Here is a 17,290-nt window from a genome sequence, read left to right as displayed (position 1 = left end):
TCTGCTGGACCGTGGGACGGCAGCCTTTAGCACGGAACAAGAACGGGGCTTTCTAGAGGATAGCGAGGCCTTGGCACGGCTTTACTTCGTCATTTGAGGTGTTTTCCTGATTTGCGGGTTCCTCACGCGCCGAGAAGAAACAAAGAAGACGGGATCGTGTCGTTGGCCTCGTTTGATAATCCCAGGAAGGTAAACGTCTCTCTCTTGGCTATGAGATCTAGAACCCATATCTTGAGTCGCCTTCAACAACTCTCAAGCCCTTGTCTCAATGACATGTTTCTGGAGTCGTCCATCAATCTCCACCATGCGATTAGCTCAGGCGCCAAGGAGAAAAGGAATCTCACATCCACCCTACCACGTTGTAGATAGCGCCCCGCCCCCTCCTTGTCTTCGGCTCTACTGCCAGAACAGAAGGACCCCTAGAAGGCGCCAGAGAACAGTTAATATTTGATTGATTGAGCCACCAACTACAACAAAGCTTCAAACAGAATCCCTGCTCTGTTAAAGATTTTTCTGGTCTCTTCATTCTCCATGCCTACAGAATTTGAATGGTAGGCCATGGCTTGAGATACTTGCACTTGTAAGTAGGTAAGTAAGGAAGAAGATCCACGGAAAGGAAAGAAGATAGATGATGGGGAAAGAGGGATGATAATTCCCTCACGTCTTTCTTCTAAGTTCCTCGCTCCCCTACTGACTCAAGAATTAGCCACCTCACTCTCGATCTTCTAACCATACCTGCTATTCCCTAGAGATTTCCAAGTCCCTTCCTTCCGTGCAGACGAAATTATATCTTGGCCCAACCGAGAACCGTTGATAGATGGAACCGCGACTTATATACACTTCCGACATACGGTACCAAGCTGCTCCTCGTACATGCTGCCGCGTCTGTGCTATGCGAGGTGCGCGGCAGGTAGGGAGGAGCCTGGCTGGCATTTTGGGACTCGCTGGATGCGTGTCGCGTGACCTGATCCTTGAGTATCTGCTAGGACTTGTTCTCGAAAAGAGAAAGGAGGTGACAGAAAGGAATTAGAGAAAGTGAAAGAGTGAGGAAAGGAAGTTTCGGTCCTTCATACCCCTCTCCACAGACTGTCCAGTCCTTGCCATACCTTGCATTGTCTTGCATCATCCTTCTTTAAGGTATTCATACGTACCCCAGCCTGGCTATTCACCGAGATCCCATCTTCGCAAGCCGCGAAGCATAGCAGCTCACGATAAGGCTATAGGCTTCTGATATCCCGTTCGAGATATCTATAAGGAGATTGGGAATGGTAGTGAGCTCTCGACTAGCCGTTGTCTAGAGTGAGTCTGGAGTTTGGACCGGATGAGGCTATAATATGTATAGGATGAAAACCGAGATAATGGCTGATTTAATATTTTATGGGAAAAGACGATGGATAACATGTTTTCAGAAGAGATTTTTCGTTGATTGAAAGAATAATCATCGAAATCAAAGATCGATTAAAAGAGATGGAAAGTAAACGCTGACAATATGATGATGAAGAAGGATGGAAAAGCTAGGATCATGGAGGAGCCGTAGCGTATGTAGGTATTCCATGGAATAACTAGATCCCGTGATGAATACCGCAACTTTGCAGTATTTGGAATCCAGATGGAACGCTTATTAGACAGACTGCAAGGGAGAGAACATTGCAGGACCTTGCAAATGTTGCAAAGTCTTTTCCGGCCTTATGTTAGAGGCATGAGGGCGTTCGATAATGGCTGATCATATACGCGCAGAGACCATGAAGGAAGAGGTTCCTTATATCTATCCCTCACCAGAGCTCTGAAACCAGTCGTAGATGTACACAAGCCCGCTGTCGTCTTCGTACTCGACAATCCGCCTCAAACCTAGTACGCCGTCGCTCACCTAGGTCTAACATAACTCTACCTAGCTTATTGACAGCTATACAATCTCCGCTTTTCGAAAGGCATCCTCCTAAACTCCACAGACGCCTGGCTCCAACTCGACTGGGCCACCCGGTCTGCCTTCCGTCGGGAGCAGGCCTGTCAACACGTTCTCGGGGAGCTCATTCAGATAAAGTAGGGCAAGTATAGAACACCACCCACTTGTAGTCACGTAAGAGCTTCAAATCCAGAGAGCCCTTCCCCTGGCCCATATAGTTCTTCCTCTCAACTCAAGGCGTAGCAGCCTTTTCCTTCCCCTTCCCCTTTGTCAATTCCTCTAACTGTTTTTCCAAGCTCTCAATCTCCGCTATGCCGTTATCCCATCAGCTCGTTTTCCAACTCGGTCTCATTCCAGGTGAAAAGGAATCAAATACCTCGTCGCTCGCTCTTTATCTCCTCCTTCTCCAACTTCACCCATGCGAAATACGCCAGCTGGTATGTGAACGTCGCCATTAGCAACACTTTGGCTATGGGCCGCGCGAACGTCTTGTAGAAACCGATCTGTTGTTGTCAGGTCCTGTGTGTGTATCTAGCGCAAGGGACTTACATGGGGAGAGACGGGTTTCTGATCTGATGCAGTGGGCTCGGTCGAGCTCCATCTGGTTTGCGAGACGGCGTTGGGTCTGCGCAATTGAGCTGCGAATCTGCGCGCGCTTGAGGATGTTATCCTGTTCATGATAGCGGCTGGCTGTATCGTGCGGTATCTGAAGATTTTTCAATTGATTTTTCCAAGAATAATTGTTTTTGATAGAAAGGAAACCGAAAAACCGGCCTGAATATCAGATGAAAACGGTTGTTGCCGGCGCTGTAGCGCGTCGACGGAGCACCGTGGGAACCCTGCACAACCGACCCCATGTTCTGGCCAAGTATCGGACACATTGCATCCCAGAATATCGTATTCCTAAGTTAATACCAGCTCCAACTTCAACACTCTCCTTCACTTCTTCTCCAATTTCCTTGAACTTGAACCCCTTTTCCTTTCTCATTTCCTTCATCTCCACCTGCAACTCCCACCGTCCATCCTCGCGACCCATTCCACACCACAACCGCCACAATGGTATGTCTCCCATGTCCATCTAGCTACTGAACTACCTCACCCACTCTCTCACGCAACATACCAACTAACTTCCTCCAGGCACAAACCCCCGAGCAGCGCAAGCGCAACCAGAAGTTCGCGAAGGAGCAGACCGCGAAACGAGGCAAGCCCGCCAGCGAGATCAAGAAGAAGCAGGAGTTCAAGAGTCCTATCTCGCCTGTTGCTCTCGGTATGCCTTTGCCTTCCTCTCTACTTTTTTCTATCTTTGTCGCTGCCTTTCTCCTGATCCTACGTAAATGCGATTGTGGAATATGTGCTGATTTCCGGGCGTGGGATAGCGTTGCTGGGTTTTGTGGTTTTTGGAGGCCTGCTTTTTGAGTTGCTGAGTCGCATCTTCTTCCGGTGAGCGGCGCGAGGGGAGTCAGGGCAGATATGGTGAGGAAAGGAGGGAGAGGGCATTGGGTGCTGCTATGAGCGGGAAAGGTGCATCTGCGCTGCGCATAGCATCATCTTAAGAGGAGGATATATAAAAAGAAGACCCGGCATGTCATGTCTATTGTAGACAGGCCGGGTGTACAGTACATTATATATATAAAAGGAGCGTCGACACGGGAAACAGGCGAAATTCCAGGGAGTTCATGGGGCTCTTTCAGATACATCTATATCCAATACAAATGGGTAATTAACTCCAACCGGGATATCTACAGACAAGACTTTTGGGCGGTTTTCATACAGGGACTTCTAGGCTCCAAGGCCTCTTCTCTTGCTTCCCCCATCATGCTTCATCTTCATACCCGCTTCGTACTGTCTCTCCAACTCGCTCTGCACCCTCGAAATATCCGCGACGCTCGTATGCGACGTATGCGTGGAGACGGGCTTTGCGTTTGACTTCCCTGCTCCCAAGAGGCGAAGGAACTTCTCCTTCCGGGCCGCATCACCTGTTAATGCATCTGGGTTCCATTGTTCTCCGCCATTGGTACGGCTACTGCTTGCTGGCTCTTGCTTCTCGACCTTGTTCTTCTTGTGCGACTTCTCGGGCTTGCTGTTCTCAGCGGGTTCGGCTTCGTCTTGATCTTTTGACCGTTTGCGCTTCTTCGAAGAACCCTCGTCACTACCAGCTGCTTCGCCAGACGCTTCTGATTTCTCTCGTTGCTTTTTTTCTTTCTTCTCCTTCTTTGGCTTCTTTTTCTCAGCCAGATCCACTTGGTCTTCAGATTTAGGCTCAGGTTCGGGTTCGGGTTGAGAGGCAGCTTCGGATTTGTCTTTCTTTTCCTTCTTTTCCTTCTTCTTCTTCTCCCTCTTCTCCTTCTCTTCCTGCCCGTCCTGGCCTTCCTCATTTTCTTTTTTGCCTTTCTTCTCCTTCTTTTTCTTATCTTGCTTCTCCTTCTTCTCCTCTTTGTCCTTGTGTTCCTCTTTCTCCTCCTTTTCCTTCTCCTCCTTGGTTTCCTTCTCCTCCCCTTTCTCCTTCTCCTCCTCTTTCTCCTTGTTTTCTTTCTTCTCCTTCTTTTCCTTCTTTAGCTTCTTTTTGTCGGCCAGGCCTACCTGGTCTGCAGATTCAGACTCGGATTTGGGTTCGAGTTGAGAGGCAGGTTCAGACTTGTGTTTCTTTTCCTTCTTCTCTTTCTTCTTTTTCTCCTTCCCTTCATCTTTTTCTTCCTTTCCCTTGTTTTCATTCTCTTCCTTCCCCTTCTTCTCCTTCTTTGCCTTCTTTTCCTTCTTCTCCTTCTCCTTGTTTTCTTCCTTCGCCTTCTCCTCCTCCTTCTTTTCCGCAACAGGCTCCTCTGTCCCGGAAACCACACTTAGCCCAGCCATTTCGACCTCTGCCGGCGTAGATATCTTCGACCTCTTCGACTTTCTACTCTTCGATTCCTTGGATTCCTCAGCCTTCCCCTCATTCTCAGGCACCTCCTTCACCTCCTCAGGACTTTTCCTCTTCTTCGATTTCTTAGCCTTTTTCTCGCCATCCGATTCGTTCCCTGCTCCCTCATCCTTATTCTCCACGGTTTCTTCCCGCTGTTTCTCCTTCTCAGTCTTACTTTCCTCCTTTTTCGTTTTCTTCTTCTTGCGCTCCTCTGTCGCCACCGTTAGCACTCATATGTCCCGCCTACAATTGGTTAGAGATCCCGTGATTCACCTTTCGTCTGCTCGTCAACCTTCACCTTCTTAGCTTTCTCATCTTCTGGCACAGAAGACGCCTGCTCTGAGCGGTTATGATTTTTGGATCCCATTTTGTCTTCTTCTCGCAATGCGTAGGGGTTGCGGAATTGGAGAGTCTAAAGTCTCGTGGAGAAATTTATTTACAGTACTTATATTTTTTTGGAGAGCTGGGTACGATAACGATAAGATTAGCGAGGATGCATGTGTTTACCCCCAACCTGATGGGAAGAGCCGCATGCTTATCGTCATGGTTATTAGCTGCAATTGTCGGATTTGCTATCGACTTCTCATTATAATAGAAAGCTAAGACGATTCCAGAAATCCTTATTTGATTATAGAATCTACGTGCGGGATAGATACGAATATGATATCCATCTTTCTAGGGCCGGACTCGGTCCCAATGCAGAGGCTACATACAGTGCCTACGCTGAAATGCCCAACGCGCCAATGATGCCCCCATTCCGCTATGCTTGAACCTCAAACCCCTATGTATCTTGCTGAACATCAGCGCCCTCCTCAACAACCTTGGGCTTCTTTTTCTTCTTCTTGGGCTTTACAACATCTTCGGGTGCGGGGGAAGGTTCTCCTTCACCTACTACATCAACCGCCGCTTTCTTTGACTTCTTTTTCTTAACGACAGTGCCGGCCTCTCCCTCTACCGGCTTCTTCTTCTTCTTTTTCTTGACGACAGTCCCTTCAGGTGGGACTCCCTGCGCGGCCTGGATTCGCTCGTTCGCCCTCTGCATCTCCAATCTCAGCCTCTCAACTTCTTGCATCGCTTTGGCCATCTCCTCTTCTTCCTTTTGCTGGCGCTCGAAATCGGTCCCGCTACTACCGTCACCCTCGAGCGAGAAATTGCCAATATGGCTGGAATCGACTTGTAGAAGTAAATGCTTTCCTTTTCTCGGTCGGGATCTGGGTCCATCTAGACTGTTTTCCGAATCGTCATTCCGCGGTGTTGAGCTTCCACTCGTGCCTAAAGTCTCATCCGCAGCGACTTGTATGCGTTGGCGCGCCTTCGAAATTGACGGTTTCTTTGGTGACGCTCGTCCGGAAGGCAGACTGGTCTTCCCAAGATCCAATTGCATGATAGGGATTGAATCGATATCCAAGTCTTGTCCATTGTTACTTTGAAGGATATTATGTAATGGCGTAGATCTCCCAGATTCTTCATCATTAGGGGCAATGTAAAATGGATCGTCTCTGTGCCGCTCGAGACGCTCTGCCCGCCGTCGTGCAATGATATCGGGATCCAAGTAACTCTCTTCGCCCCCTTGCTGATAGGACTGAACGATTTCCCCTGAACCATCGCCAAGACGGTTGATTGCGGGTTCAATTGTTGCAGCTGGCCGTTCTGGCTGTTGGTAGTAGTAGTAGGTTTCGAACTCGCCCTCATCCTGTTCATCAAATGACGACGATTCCACTGTCCTCAACAAATTGTTAAGGTTGGCATTTATCGGTTGATCCAAATCTAACGTCGGGGGTATTGGAACATTTCTTTGCGCCCCAACTGCAACAGAGTTCAATTCAAGCCCTACAAACAAGGACGGAATTGCCTGCGTGAGAAGCAGAGGCGTGTCTTGCTCCGTGGAATCCGATGATGCCTGTTGTCCCGAGGATGCTTCAGCAGCTAACTTCAAAAGCTCTAAGAACTCTACAGCTCGTTCTTGAACTTCTAGGTCGGGATGCATGGCCAGAGGTTCATAGGCATGGATTATACGACCCATCAGAAGCGATATCATTGTTTTCCGTTCCGGTGTCCATGGGGTTTGGTCATCCCCAGCCATCAAAGCAAATATCTTGGGTACAGCCTGCAGATAGACTATAAGCGTCTCCGCAGGGACTGAGCTTCTGGTGATGTGTAGAAGAGCGGTTAAGGTACCATCGGGGGAGTTGAGTGAAGATGCGTATTCTCCCACGATCCATGCTATAGGTTTCAGGGCTCCGAGCCCCACAGTGACTTGAGTAGAACTATCGGTGTACGTTGAAATGAGGATGGACTCAGCAGCTCTTGTTGCCTGTAACCTCACAGCTTTCACTTTCACTGCAACACTGCGCAGCTCATCTCCAATCCGTTCTGAGACATCAACCTTCGCCATCTCTTTTGTTTCCAAGTCCAAATCTTGTGAACGTGATGCCTGACTTGGAATTGGTGCATTTCGGACCAGTTGTATTAGGATATCAATATACCAGTCGAAATCCACGAGGTTTCCGTAGTTATTACTGGAGCACATCTGAAGTATTCGATTGATGACATCGATCTTGTAGTCATCTGGAAGCAGAGGGTCTTTCGAGGATCCTTTGTCAGGTCTTATGGTAACTTCCGGGGACTCATCATCTGAATCTGCGGCTGGCTCAATAGCTGTTGGGACATGATTCTGGTCATCGGAAGGCGCTGAAGCGGAGTTTCGTAACTGTCTCATTAATCGACCCACAATTGACATTAGATTATCGCTGCTGACCATCCCAACAACAAGATCCAAAGCTCGTAATCGAATTGAGATATCCGGGCTGTCTATACAGTCCATAATCACATCTTCTTGTTGAGCAACGAGAAAGGGATGGGTGACAACAATTTTGTTGAAAGCTAACAGAGCAACATATTTCACTAATTCCGGTCAATAAATGGCTGCGGGCTAAATCAGACGAACACTTACGATTTGGGTCTCCTTCAACCATAATCATCCCCCGAAGTTTACTCACACATAGAGTAGCAATCTCTTCCCCAGCAGCAGATTCATCACTACCATTTAGAATGCCACCCTGGATGATGCCATTTATACATTCATACAAGAGTGACATAGCAGGAGTCGTTCGAATAATAGAAGTAAGCGGTGGTAGAAGCTTCCGTACCAGTCGAGGTTCAAGGGGGGTCAAGGTCGCAAACTACAAAATATTAGCTCATACTTATAAAACCAGCCACAGTTGTACCGACCAGCTTGATCAGCTTAATAGCCATCCAATTGTTCCCACTGTCCACGAGGAGCTCAAATAATCTAGGAGCGAGAGGCAAGAAATCTTGAGGTCTCCGCCAACCCAACTCGCACACAACATTTACAATTGCGGCTGTCACACTTGGATCCTCACCCTCATCCATCAATCGTTCCTTTATTTTGGGCCATGCGGGCCTCAGGGTTTCCGGATAGACGAGAGCCAATCTGTATAGGGTCACAATCGTCTTCTTTCGAATCGCTGGATGTGAATGCGTTAATCTCGGTAGTAGATCTGAGAGGACTGAGAGGGCCAGAGAAGGTGTGATGATATGTGGAAGGGTTATGATAGGGAGAGACATGGTAGTTGCGGATGAAGAGGATAAATCCTAGACCAACTTTAGTATCTCCTCCTTCAATACTCGTCCCAATAACCCATACCTTCTTCAATAGATTCGTAGCCAGCATCAAAACCTCTGTGTCAGGTCGGAAACTCTGAACGGCGCCTAGGTATCCGACTCGTTTCTGGAGATATTTTGGCGAAGACATGACCTCCAGAACGTGGAAGGAAGCCCAGGACATATCGTGGCCAAACATTTCGAGGTATACGAGCTTCAGCAGTGCGGTGGCCTTGAGGTCTGCAACATTTCGTCAATATCTGTATCTCCGCATGTCATGATGGCCTCTAACCCATATCCTGGCTTCGAATCTCTGCCCGACATTCTTTCAGACTGTTCTGGATATATTCCTTCTCGTTCCCCTTGTGGTTCCGCAGACCCCGAATAAGGTCGTAGAGAGACTTTTCGAACCTGCCGCAGCATTAGCACGAGACCAAAGGCTTCTGATATCAGCTCCCACGGGGGAACCCACATCGTGAGGAGAGGACTGATAACAGTCCTTTGTGGGAAGAAACGGGCTGAATGGAGATCCTAGGGAGATGCGTTCGGCATGATGCAAGACTAGAATATGGATGCGACCACTATTTCTAGTCCGACGAGAGGAACAAGGGCTTCGCGATTGATATGAGGTGCTTCACGAGATCTTGTGATAGTATACAGTAAAGTTACGGAGATACCTTACCCCCACCAAGGCACGGCGTCAGTTCTAACCTGAGGAATCTGGCACCAACAAAGTACCTAGGTACCTAGGTAGGTACCTGCCTTAATAAGCGGCGTTTTCCGTTCTCCGAGAGCTGACAGCCTGACAGCTTCAGCAGCTTGGCATCTGGAGTTACCATTACTTGGTCGACATACATTTCCAGTCCTCTCTCTGTACACAAATCGCCATCATGAGCTCCTCTCTGCTTCACCCTCCAGCTCACCTCTCACCATCCGTCGCTCTGCAACTGTCACAGCTCGCCCCCTCTCTGCTCCGCAACGCGCCCTCCTCAATTACCTCCTATTCCCTGAGCTCGCTCTGGGCTCCCGCAGAATCTCCAGAATTATGGACAACCTACGAGAATCTCATGCTTTCGTGTCTGCGGACTGGCGACGAACAATCAGCGCATCTCTGCCTTGAACGGCTTACAGAGCGGTTTGGCGCAGAGAACGAAAGAGTGATGGCATTAAGGGGGCTATTTCAGGAAGCTACAGCACAGGATGATGCTGCATTGAAGCAAGTGCTTGGAGAATATGAGACTATCCTAGCCAAAGACCCCGGAAATATGGTGAGCTTCCAATTGATTGCTGGATTGAGCTACGCTGACATGTCTAGCCTGTATCGAAACGTCGCATCGTGGTATTAAAATCCTTGAATAAAACCATTGAAGCAATTACGGCTTTGAATCAATTCCTCGATGCATCTCCTACCGATGCGGAGGCGTGGGCGGAGTTAGCAGATTTGTACGTCTCCCAAGGCATGTACCCGCAAGGTATATTTGCTTTGGAAGAAGTCTTGCTGATTACCCCTAATGCTTGGAATGTTGGTAGTCCCATTCAACTATGAAAGGAAGCTTGCTGACATGCCGAATAGATACATGCTCGTCTGGGAGAAGTGCTATATATGGCCGCCAGTACGAATGATTCTGGCTCGGACAAGTATCTTGCCGAGTCGATGCGAAGGTTTTGTAGGAGTATTGAACTATGCGATGATTACTTGCGGGGTTATTACGGCTTGAAGCTAGTAGGTCCCCTTGTGGAGAGCTCTGTCTATCATATATTCTTAACACAGAACAGACAACCGGTCGGCTCATAACAAACCCACCTCAAGCTTCTCGCCAATCAAAGTCGGATACTGGACTCCCACCACCAGATATCAAGACTGTAGAACGACTGAATGAGGCGGCCACTTCGAAACTTGCTGAAATTATCCGGCGCAATGCTAGTGGTGAAGCAGGATGGCAAGGTTATGATGAAGCAGAAATTATCGCAGCGAAAGAACTGCTAGACCGACAGTCGGCGCCAATTATTCGCTGAAATAAGTATGCAAGGCACACATTTCATGTCCTGGTATAGATGATCCATCGCTCGGATTTTCAGGTCCGCTCTGCGGGGGTTGGGTCTCTCCCAAAACCCCAATTCTTGATGCCAGATGGGAAATTACTCATCGTAAAGTTTCCTGGTTACCAATTTTTTTTTTTCTTTCCTTCAGACATGCGTCAACTTCACAGCCTCACAGACTTGGGGTGGCGGGTCGCCCACCCTTCGTGGCACCACTAGGAGGGATCAAAGACCCAATGAGGAGGACGGCGTTGTACATTGGGCAGAGTCGGGATTTCTTGGGCAGCAACTATTCGATGCTTGGGCTGCAGGAGACGTCTTGACCGAGTAGATGTTTGAGCGGCTCGCCGGCTATGGCTTAGCAGATGCTGGTCGGTGATGGGCGATGAGTCTTTCGACGATGCTAGAACATCGTGGTCTCACCTTCGGACAACGCACTGGCGGGTTCGAGGCGCAGAAGATCTGTATATTAGATGACCACAGCCTTACGATAGAGTAGGCCGACCACAATAGACCAGCTGACTTTGACGGAATTCCAACGTATTCTGCTGCATACTCTCATCCTTCCAATAATCACATCCCAATGAAGTGTTCGGCGGCTCCCGCAATTTGAAAGGTCTCTTTTTACTTGTGCGATACTCAGAATGCGCAGACGCAGATCCCGCCAGGCCCAAGATCACAGGAAAGTAAAGCGGAAACTGAGGTGAAGCGGCTCTTTCTCTCTCCCTCTGCTTAAGGAGTGCAACAGACCTATATTGAGATTCACATTCCTCTGCGAAGGGGTGGTTTTCTGCCCCATTCTGATTCATTGTGTAAAACAATTGCCCAGAGATCCATTCTGTTCCTCGCTCCCTCGCAGCGCTGGGCCTGCAGCAGCCAACGAATCCGGCCATACATGACATAACCCCCCCGGAAACCAAAGAGCGGCAACATCAACATCAACATCAACATCAACCTCAAATCTCAACGCCAAAATAACACGAGACACCACTGCTTGTCCCCTCTCATAATCTTCATCACGAACAACCAAACACCACACCAAACGGACAAGTGACTGTCTGCCCGTCTACACCCTTACGGGAACGCAAACTCTCCTCTCTCGCCGCCCGCCTGCCCGCATCCACATTTCTATCGATCGATTGTCGATCCCAAAGCCCATTTGCCTCTGCGTGAGCTGAGAGCGTGGGATCTTCGACTACTTACCACTCGACTGCATTTCCGCCAAAGAGAACAAGGTGAGCTTTTCCCACCCCCCCTCCATATCCAGACGGCCCAGCCTTGTCTGGGACCTCCGTGTTTGATCCGCCGTGGCCACGCCAGAGGCCCAGACCAAGCGGCGTTGCTGCCACTGCCAGGGGCGAGCGGGCGACTACGAAGCGCAGAGCAAAGCAAGACAAGAGCAGAAAAGGAGCAAAACAAGATCAAAACAAAGCCGAGAAGGGAGAAGTTCCAAAGAGGGGATTTGGCGCTAATTCGACTGCAGAGGGGCCGCCCTTCCAGAATTTCTTTCTTTCGCACATTGATCACCTCCCACAAACCCTCCACGCCTCCCTCACATCCCCACTCCTCTCTCCGAATCCTCTCCAGCCAAATATACTGGTGTTACTGGTGCTATCTATCAACCATCAGCATTAATCACCTCCGCACGACGACTCTAGAGCATCCGCGGGTCTCGAAAATCGCCTATTGGTTATCACACTACTGCTCTAGATTCGCGACGGCCCGCACCTGGAGCAACACACCAGGCACAACAAACCTTAGATACCCAAATCACAACAATCGAAACGGCCCAACAGCCTCCTCGCTGCGCACGCCCAGTACTCCATATCCTCCCCATTACTCTCTCGTTGGCGCCTGGTACTCGGCGCACACATCAACCTATCCTGAAGTTATAGATTCCTGGGCGATATCGCCCTGCACCACCGCTCCCCGAGGTTATCTCCCATCGAGATATTTCCTTGGATAATTCGAGCCCAATGCCGTACGTAGGGTGTTGCACTTGACTCGAGCAGAATCGCTAACGTATTGTGCGCACAGCATGACGATCAGAATAGACCACGAACAATCGCCTGCCACAAGTTCGTCCAGATCAGTATCGGACTCGATTACCGACGAAGAAGAATTCTCATCGGGCTCTTGGGACCAGGTCTACGAGGACGATATTGAGCCGTCCGATTCAGCATCGCATTCACATACCTCGAGCCGTCGGCCACAGGCCCCTCCGTCCGGTCGACCGAGTCGCCGACACACAACCACTGAGAGGTCAACTCATCGTCCATCTGCAGCGCGCGTTCACCGGCAGGCGCCACTGCCACCCCCATCAAGCGTGTACGTAAACATATTCTGCAGCTCACGAAGCATATTTTAGAATTTCATTTTGTTTTGTGCCAATTAAACAGTTGCTAACTCGCTGGCTATGTAGGGATCCAGACGATTATCCAGGCTATGGCCGCGGCTATCCTGCACCACCATCAGCACCACCATATGCTGGTAGGGTAGGCCCAAGCTATGCCCCTAGTGCCTTTTCCAGCCCTCCTGCTGGGGGATACGCGCCCCCATTTGGGGCTCCTGGTGCGTTGACGCATTACGGACCCCCAGCAGGCTATCAATATCCCTCCTCGAATCCATTTGCGCCACAGCCTGCGCCGAGTCCCGGGGGGGCTGGGTATTTCAATGGTGGTCATCACCCAATGTCTGCATACGGCGCGCCTCCTCCACCTCATGCGGGCCATGAGATGATGCCTTATCCTCAAATGCCTGGATATGGCTATCCAGGCTATCCTCCACCCGGAATGCCTCCACAGCACCTGGGTTACTACCCTCCACAATGGCCGCCTAGCGACCCCTCCGTGGTGGGCGATCCAGAGATGGAGAAGAAAATGCTGGCAATCGAAGAGAAAATGAAAAGTCAAGCCCTCGACTTTGAAAAGGCCCAGAAAGAAATTGCAGCTAGGGATGCAGCAGCTGCAGCTAGGGAAGCGGCTGAAGCAGCAGCGAAACAGGCAGCTGAAGCTAAAGCCGAAGCCGATAGAAAGGCTGCAGAGGAGAAGGCAGCTTGGGAGAAGAAACTTGAGGAAGAGAAGAAAGCTGCTCAGAAGCTGGGTGCAGAGAATGCAAGGAAGCAGATTGAGGCGGAAAGGAAAAAGGCGGAGGAGAAGGCTGCAGAAGAGAAGGCCAAAGCTGATGCTAAGGCTGCTGTAGAAAAGGCCGAGGCGGACGCAAAAGCGGCAGTTGAGAAAGCCGAGGCAGAACGAAAGGAAGCAATCGCGAAGGCTGAAAAGGAGTCGAAAGAAGCGGTAGAAAAGGCTGAACGGGAATCAAAGGAGGCCGTCGAGAAGGCCGAAAAGGAGGCAAAAGAGGCGGTGGCTAAGGCCGAAAAGGAAGCCAAAGAAGCTGTGGAAAAGGCGCTGGCTCCGAAAGACGACAAAAAGAAGCCAATCAAGTTCAAGGATGCAGTTGGCAGGAAATTCAGCTTCCCATTTCATCTGTGTGCGACTTGGCAGGTAAGCTACCCTATCCGTTCCAGATGTATTTGAGCTAACATCCTCTTAGGGAATGGAGGAGTTGATAAAGCAAGCTTTCTTGCACGTTGATATCATTGGTCCTCATGTAGCGGAAGGTCATTACGATCTCATCGGCCCAAATGGAGAGATCATTCTTCCACAGGTGTGGGAAACAATGATTGAACCGGATTGGTCTATAACTATGCATATGTGGCCTATGCCTGAACCTCCTCGAGGTCCGCCCGCTCCCCCACCGGGACCCCCATTCGAACGTCCTCGAAGTCGGCACGAGCACGGCCGAACCCGTCCTCCCGGTGCTCCGCCTCCAGCGAACGGTAACAGAGGCCCGCCCGGCCCTCCCCCGCCATGGCCACCAGGAGGTGGGCCACCACCTCCCAGACCAGGGGGCGGTGGCCCGGGTGGTCCCCCAGTCATTGTGAGTGTAGCTCCATCTGCACCAAAGACTAGTCGAAAGAAAGCCGAGCCTGCGAAAGGGGTGTTAGGGTGGATGGCAGGGAAGCCAGCTAAGTCGTCGGGAAAAGGTATGATGTCTTCTTCAGATTCTCAGTACTATATTAACACTAACAGGTCGCAGGTCCAAAAAAACCTGAACAAAATGCGGCTTGTCACGTCATGTGATTACCTTCCGCCATTCTGCACCTCACCTACCTATCTCAAAGTCGACAAAACAAAATCTCCAACCAGGGACTTCTCCAGACCTGACAAGAAAAAAAGCGAAATCGATTCGGCGGCGATACCGATTACCATCACACGTGGATGCGAGAATGCCTAGATTCATCATCTCTACCCCTATCTTTCTCCTATAGGGTTGTCAATCATATGGGCGGCATTGTCTTTGATTTTATTTCCTTCTTCCCCTGCTGCTGCGGAACGTCTCCTTGCTTGGAATAGATCTCTTTTTATTTTGGCGAGTTTGGGTTAGATAGGCCTTCGGGGTTGATCAGACAGGCGGTTTGTTGACGCGTGACGTGACCAGCGGCTTCGCTGTTCAGGGGAGACATGTCTTTTTCCCGTCCATAAGGACGGGTTTTGTCTGTCTCACCATCTAGGGGATGATTTCTTTTGACCGTTGCAATTTCCTCTCATAATAAGGGCTTGATTTGACATTTTTGTTTGAGCGAAGCGTTTCGGGAATCTCATTATCTATTTGCTATTCTCCTATCATTTTGTTTTCGGTCCGAGATAAAACTTGCGGGATATCGTTTTGAGATTGTTTGATCGTTGTCTTTTCTTTTTAAATCGCACGCAATAATGGAGTCTCATGACTCGATGAGACCATGAAAAAAAAAGAAAGAGAGACAGAGAGAGAGAGAGAGAGAAAGATCCGGCGTCAAGCTACCTAATCGAAATTTTTCATCTATCACGCGGGGGTGCCATGAACTTGAATGAAATGAAGCATGATGCATTTGGCGGCGAGCTGGCGGGGCGGTTAGGGGTGTTGTTGCTCTTGCTCTTTTTTTTTTTTCTTTTTTTGGAAGGGGGGGAGAAGGGGTTGTTTTTACTCATCGGCGCATTGTTATTTAAATGAAGATATCCTCAGTCATCTATTATAAAATGAAATAAATATATGAGATGGCCTACTTCTTTTACGTGTTATGGTTTGGGGAGATGCATGTGTTCTGGTGTTAATTTAGCAAGGGGTTTTCACTCTTATGGGTTCGAATGAATTGAGATGAAATGTCGCTGTGTGATTGATTGTGTGATAAGGAGTGAGCCTGGAGAAAAGGAGGCAGGGTAGGCGATATCGGGATTATGCAAGTTGGTCAGTTGGAGGGGACGACCTTTCAACGAGAATAAAGAGAACAAATGTACAGGGGTCAAGGTAAAATAACATAAAAAGTAGTCACAAGGAAGCAAAATAAGTTCAAGAAATTCATTAAATTAACCGGGGGACGGCAGTTTCCTAAACCGTCCCTGCATCCAGCATCGATACATCTTGAGCTGCTTCGCTCTGTTGACCAGCAACCTCCGATCCACTGCCAGGTTGACGACTTCAAAGCCAGTGCTCTCGGCATCAGAGGCATCGCTGGAGGATTCCGGGTCTTTGCCCGTCCATATGCGATGGAGCTCGTCCTTCTCGAAGAAATAGACTCGCGTCCCATCTCCTCGGATATAGAAATTCTCTTCCAGGTACCGGCCCTTTTTGAACCGAACCTGTGCCAGATCGCCACGGCCGTAATCTCGGAAGAGCACTTCGCCGCCCGGCTTGAGGAGGGTATAGATATTGCTCACGGCCTTCTTCCATTGACTTGGTGAGAGGGCCGAGAAGATGAAGATCATCAGGACGACATCTACGCTCTCTGGACCCAGTCCAGGCGGCAAGCTGTCTCCGGCCACATCCCAGACATCGGCCTGTATGTTCACGCCATTATCATATGCTTCATTTTCTCGTATTACTTCGACGGCCTTCTTGGAGAAGTCGCACGCATGTATTTTGAGATGTTTATTTTGATTGTGTTTGAGAATTGGGTACGCTGTATTGCCTGCTCCGGCGCCCACCTCAAGAAGTGTGGTTGGAGGAGAGGAGGCTGAGGTGACGTTGGAGAGGATGGGGAATTCTTGCTGGAGCCATTTACGATCTTTGAAAAAATTTGCGGTGTTATTCTTGTAGAAATTATTCCACCATTTGGCAGGATCAGCGTTGAATCTGTCTTTGAATTGTCAGTACGGTAATCAGACTTGATGATGTATATTCTCAAGCAGGAGGTTAAATGGAATTCAGATAGGAGCGAAAGACGTTTGCGAATTTGTTTCACCATGGGCTAGTAGACCTCAGATGAACTATGCTTTATTTGTGTATCATCAGGAAGCAAGTAGACGACTGATAAGAGAGAGAAGGGCGCTTACTTTTGTCAAATTCTGAGACGGGAGCTTCTCGTTGTTTTGCGTATTGTAGCTCTGCATACTCCTTGTAAGTATCGTCAGTTTCTACATGATCTGGCATCAGGTTAGCATTGATCGAAGATGCATTGATTCGGCGGTGGACTGGACTCACCCCAGGCATTGAACTCGAAGACATTGTCTTCGTCACTCAGCAGTCGAGAGCCAAACTGAAATGGGTCTGTCCTTTTGAGGTTGTTTTCGGGATCGTGGGACCGATGTGGTGGGACCTGTGGAGGATCAGTTGCTACAGATGAGTTGTGGACAATCTCTCCATCACTCGACCCCATCCTCAAAGTCCTCGAATGAGGATCCAAGACCAAGACAGCTTTTAAGTGTAAGAACTTAAAGCTTGACTTGGGTAGCAAATGTCTCAAGGACAGGAGGAGGAAGTGGAGAAGAAAATATAAAAGAGAAGAC

At 49.3% G+C, this 17,290-nt stretch overlaps 7 protein-coding genes across 7 annotated transcripts; 3 read left to right on the top strand and 4 right to left on the bottom strand.

Annotated features, from left to right (window-relative positions):
- Nucleotides 1-1,717: 1,717 nt before the first annotated feature.
- M430DRAFT_33007 (hypothetical protein) lies at nt 1,718-2,680 on the bottom strand. The gene is made up of 3 exons (XM_024866273.1): nt 2,453-2,680; nt 2,280-2,406; nt 1,718-2,212 (listed from the first exon to the last, which is right to left on the bottom strand). The coding sequence occupies exons 1-3, from the start codon at nt 2,579-2,581 to the stop codon at nt 2,136-2,138; spliced, it is 333 nt and encodes a 110-aa protein (XP_024723821.1). The 5' UTR covers nt 2,582-2,680; the 3' UTR covers nt 1,718-2,135.
- Nucleotides 2,681-2,758: 78 nt separating this feature from the next.
- Nucleotides 2,759-3,347, top strand: M430DRAFT_15948 (hypothetical protein; the record flags this gene model as incomplete). The annotated part of the gene is made up of 3 exons (XM_024863356.1): nt 2,759-2,800; nt 3,041-3,170; nt 3,280-3,347. The coding sequence occupies 3 exons, from the start codon at nt 2,759-2,761 to the stop codon at nt 3,345-3,347; spliced, it is 240 nt and encodes a 79-aa protein (XP_024723820.1).
- A 125-nt stretch (nt 3,348-3,472) lies between these two features.
- M430DRAFT_199612 (hypothetical protein) lies at nt 3,473-4,904 on the bottom strand. Its single transcript, XM_024864191.1, has one exon. It carries the CDS (start codon nt 4,751-4,753, stop codon nt 3,683-3,685), a length of 1,071 nt encoding a protein of 356 aa, XP_024723819.1. The 5' UTR covers nt 4,754-4,904; the 3' UTR covers nt 3,473-3,682.
- Nucleotides 4,905-5,760: 856 nt separating this feature from the next.
- Nucleotides 5,761-8,839, bottom strand: M430DRAFT_87889 (hypothetical protein; the record flags this gene model as incomplete). Its single annotated transcript, XM_024869644.1, has 5 exons — nt 5,761-7,706; nt 7,756-7,984; nt 8,034-8,417; nt 8,470-8,666; nt 8,719-8,839. Coding segments are annotated over 5 exons (2,877 nt in total), but the record flags the coding sequence as incomplete, so codon positions are not given.
- Nucleotides 8,840-9,234: 395 nt separating this feature from the next.
- On the top strand, nt 9,235-10,626 carry M430DRAFT_133473 (hypothetical protein). The gene is made up of 4 exons (XM_024862299.1): nt 9,235-9,694; nt 9,742-9,948; nt 10,000-10,149; nt 10,203-10,626. The coding sequence occupies exons 1-4, from the start codon at nt 9,317-9,319 to the stop codon at nt 10,440-10,442; spliced, it is 975 nt and encodes a 324-aa protein (XP_024723817.1). The 5' UTR covers nt 9,235-9,316; the 3' UTR covers nt 10,443-10,626.
- Nucleotides 10,627-12,239: 1,613 nt separating this feature from the next.
- Nucleotides 12,240-14,608, top strand: M430DRAFT_39337 (hypothetical protein; the record flags this gene model as incomplete). The annotated part of the gene is made up of 5 exons (XM_024867311.1): nt 12,240-12,447; nt 12,504-12,794; nt 12,889-13,969; nt 14,019-14,511; nt 14,565-14,608. Exons 1-5 carry the CDS (start codon nt 12,443-12,445, stop codon nt 14,606-14,608), a joined length of 1,914 nt encoding a protein of 637 aa, XP_024723816.1. The 5' UTR covers nt 12,240-12,442.
- A 1,263-nt stretch (nt 14,609-15,871) lies between these two features.
- Nucleotides 15,872-17,283, bottom strand: M430DRAFT_133472 (hypothetical protein; the record flags this gene model as incomplete). The annotated part of the gene is made up of 3 exons (XM_024862298.1): nt 16,986-17,283; nt 16,838-16,927; nt 15,872-16,641 (listed from the first exon to the last, which is right to left on the bottom strand). The coding sequence occupies exons 1-3, from the start codon at nt 17,158-17,160 to the stop codon at nt 15,872-15,874; spliced, it is 1,035 nt and encodes a 344-aa protein (XP_024723815.1). The 5' UTR covers nt 17,161-17,283.
- Nucleotides 17,284-17,290: the final 7 nt, after the last annotated feature.

Source organism: Amorphotheca resinae, assembly GCF_003019875.1.
Source record: "Amorphotheca resinae ATCC 22711 unplaced genomic scaffold M430scaffold_2, whole genome shotgun sequence".
Taxonomy (NCBI): Eukaryota; Fungi; Ascomycota; class Leotiomycetes; order Helotiales; family Amorphothecaceae; genus Amorphotheca; species Amorphotheca resinae.
This window is presented reverse-complemented; position numbering and strand designations above follow the sequence as displayed.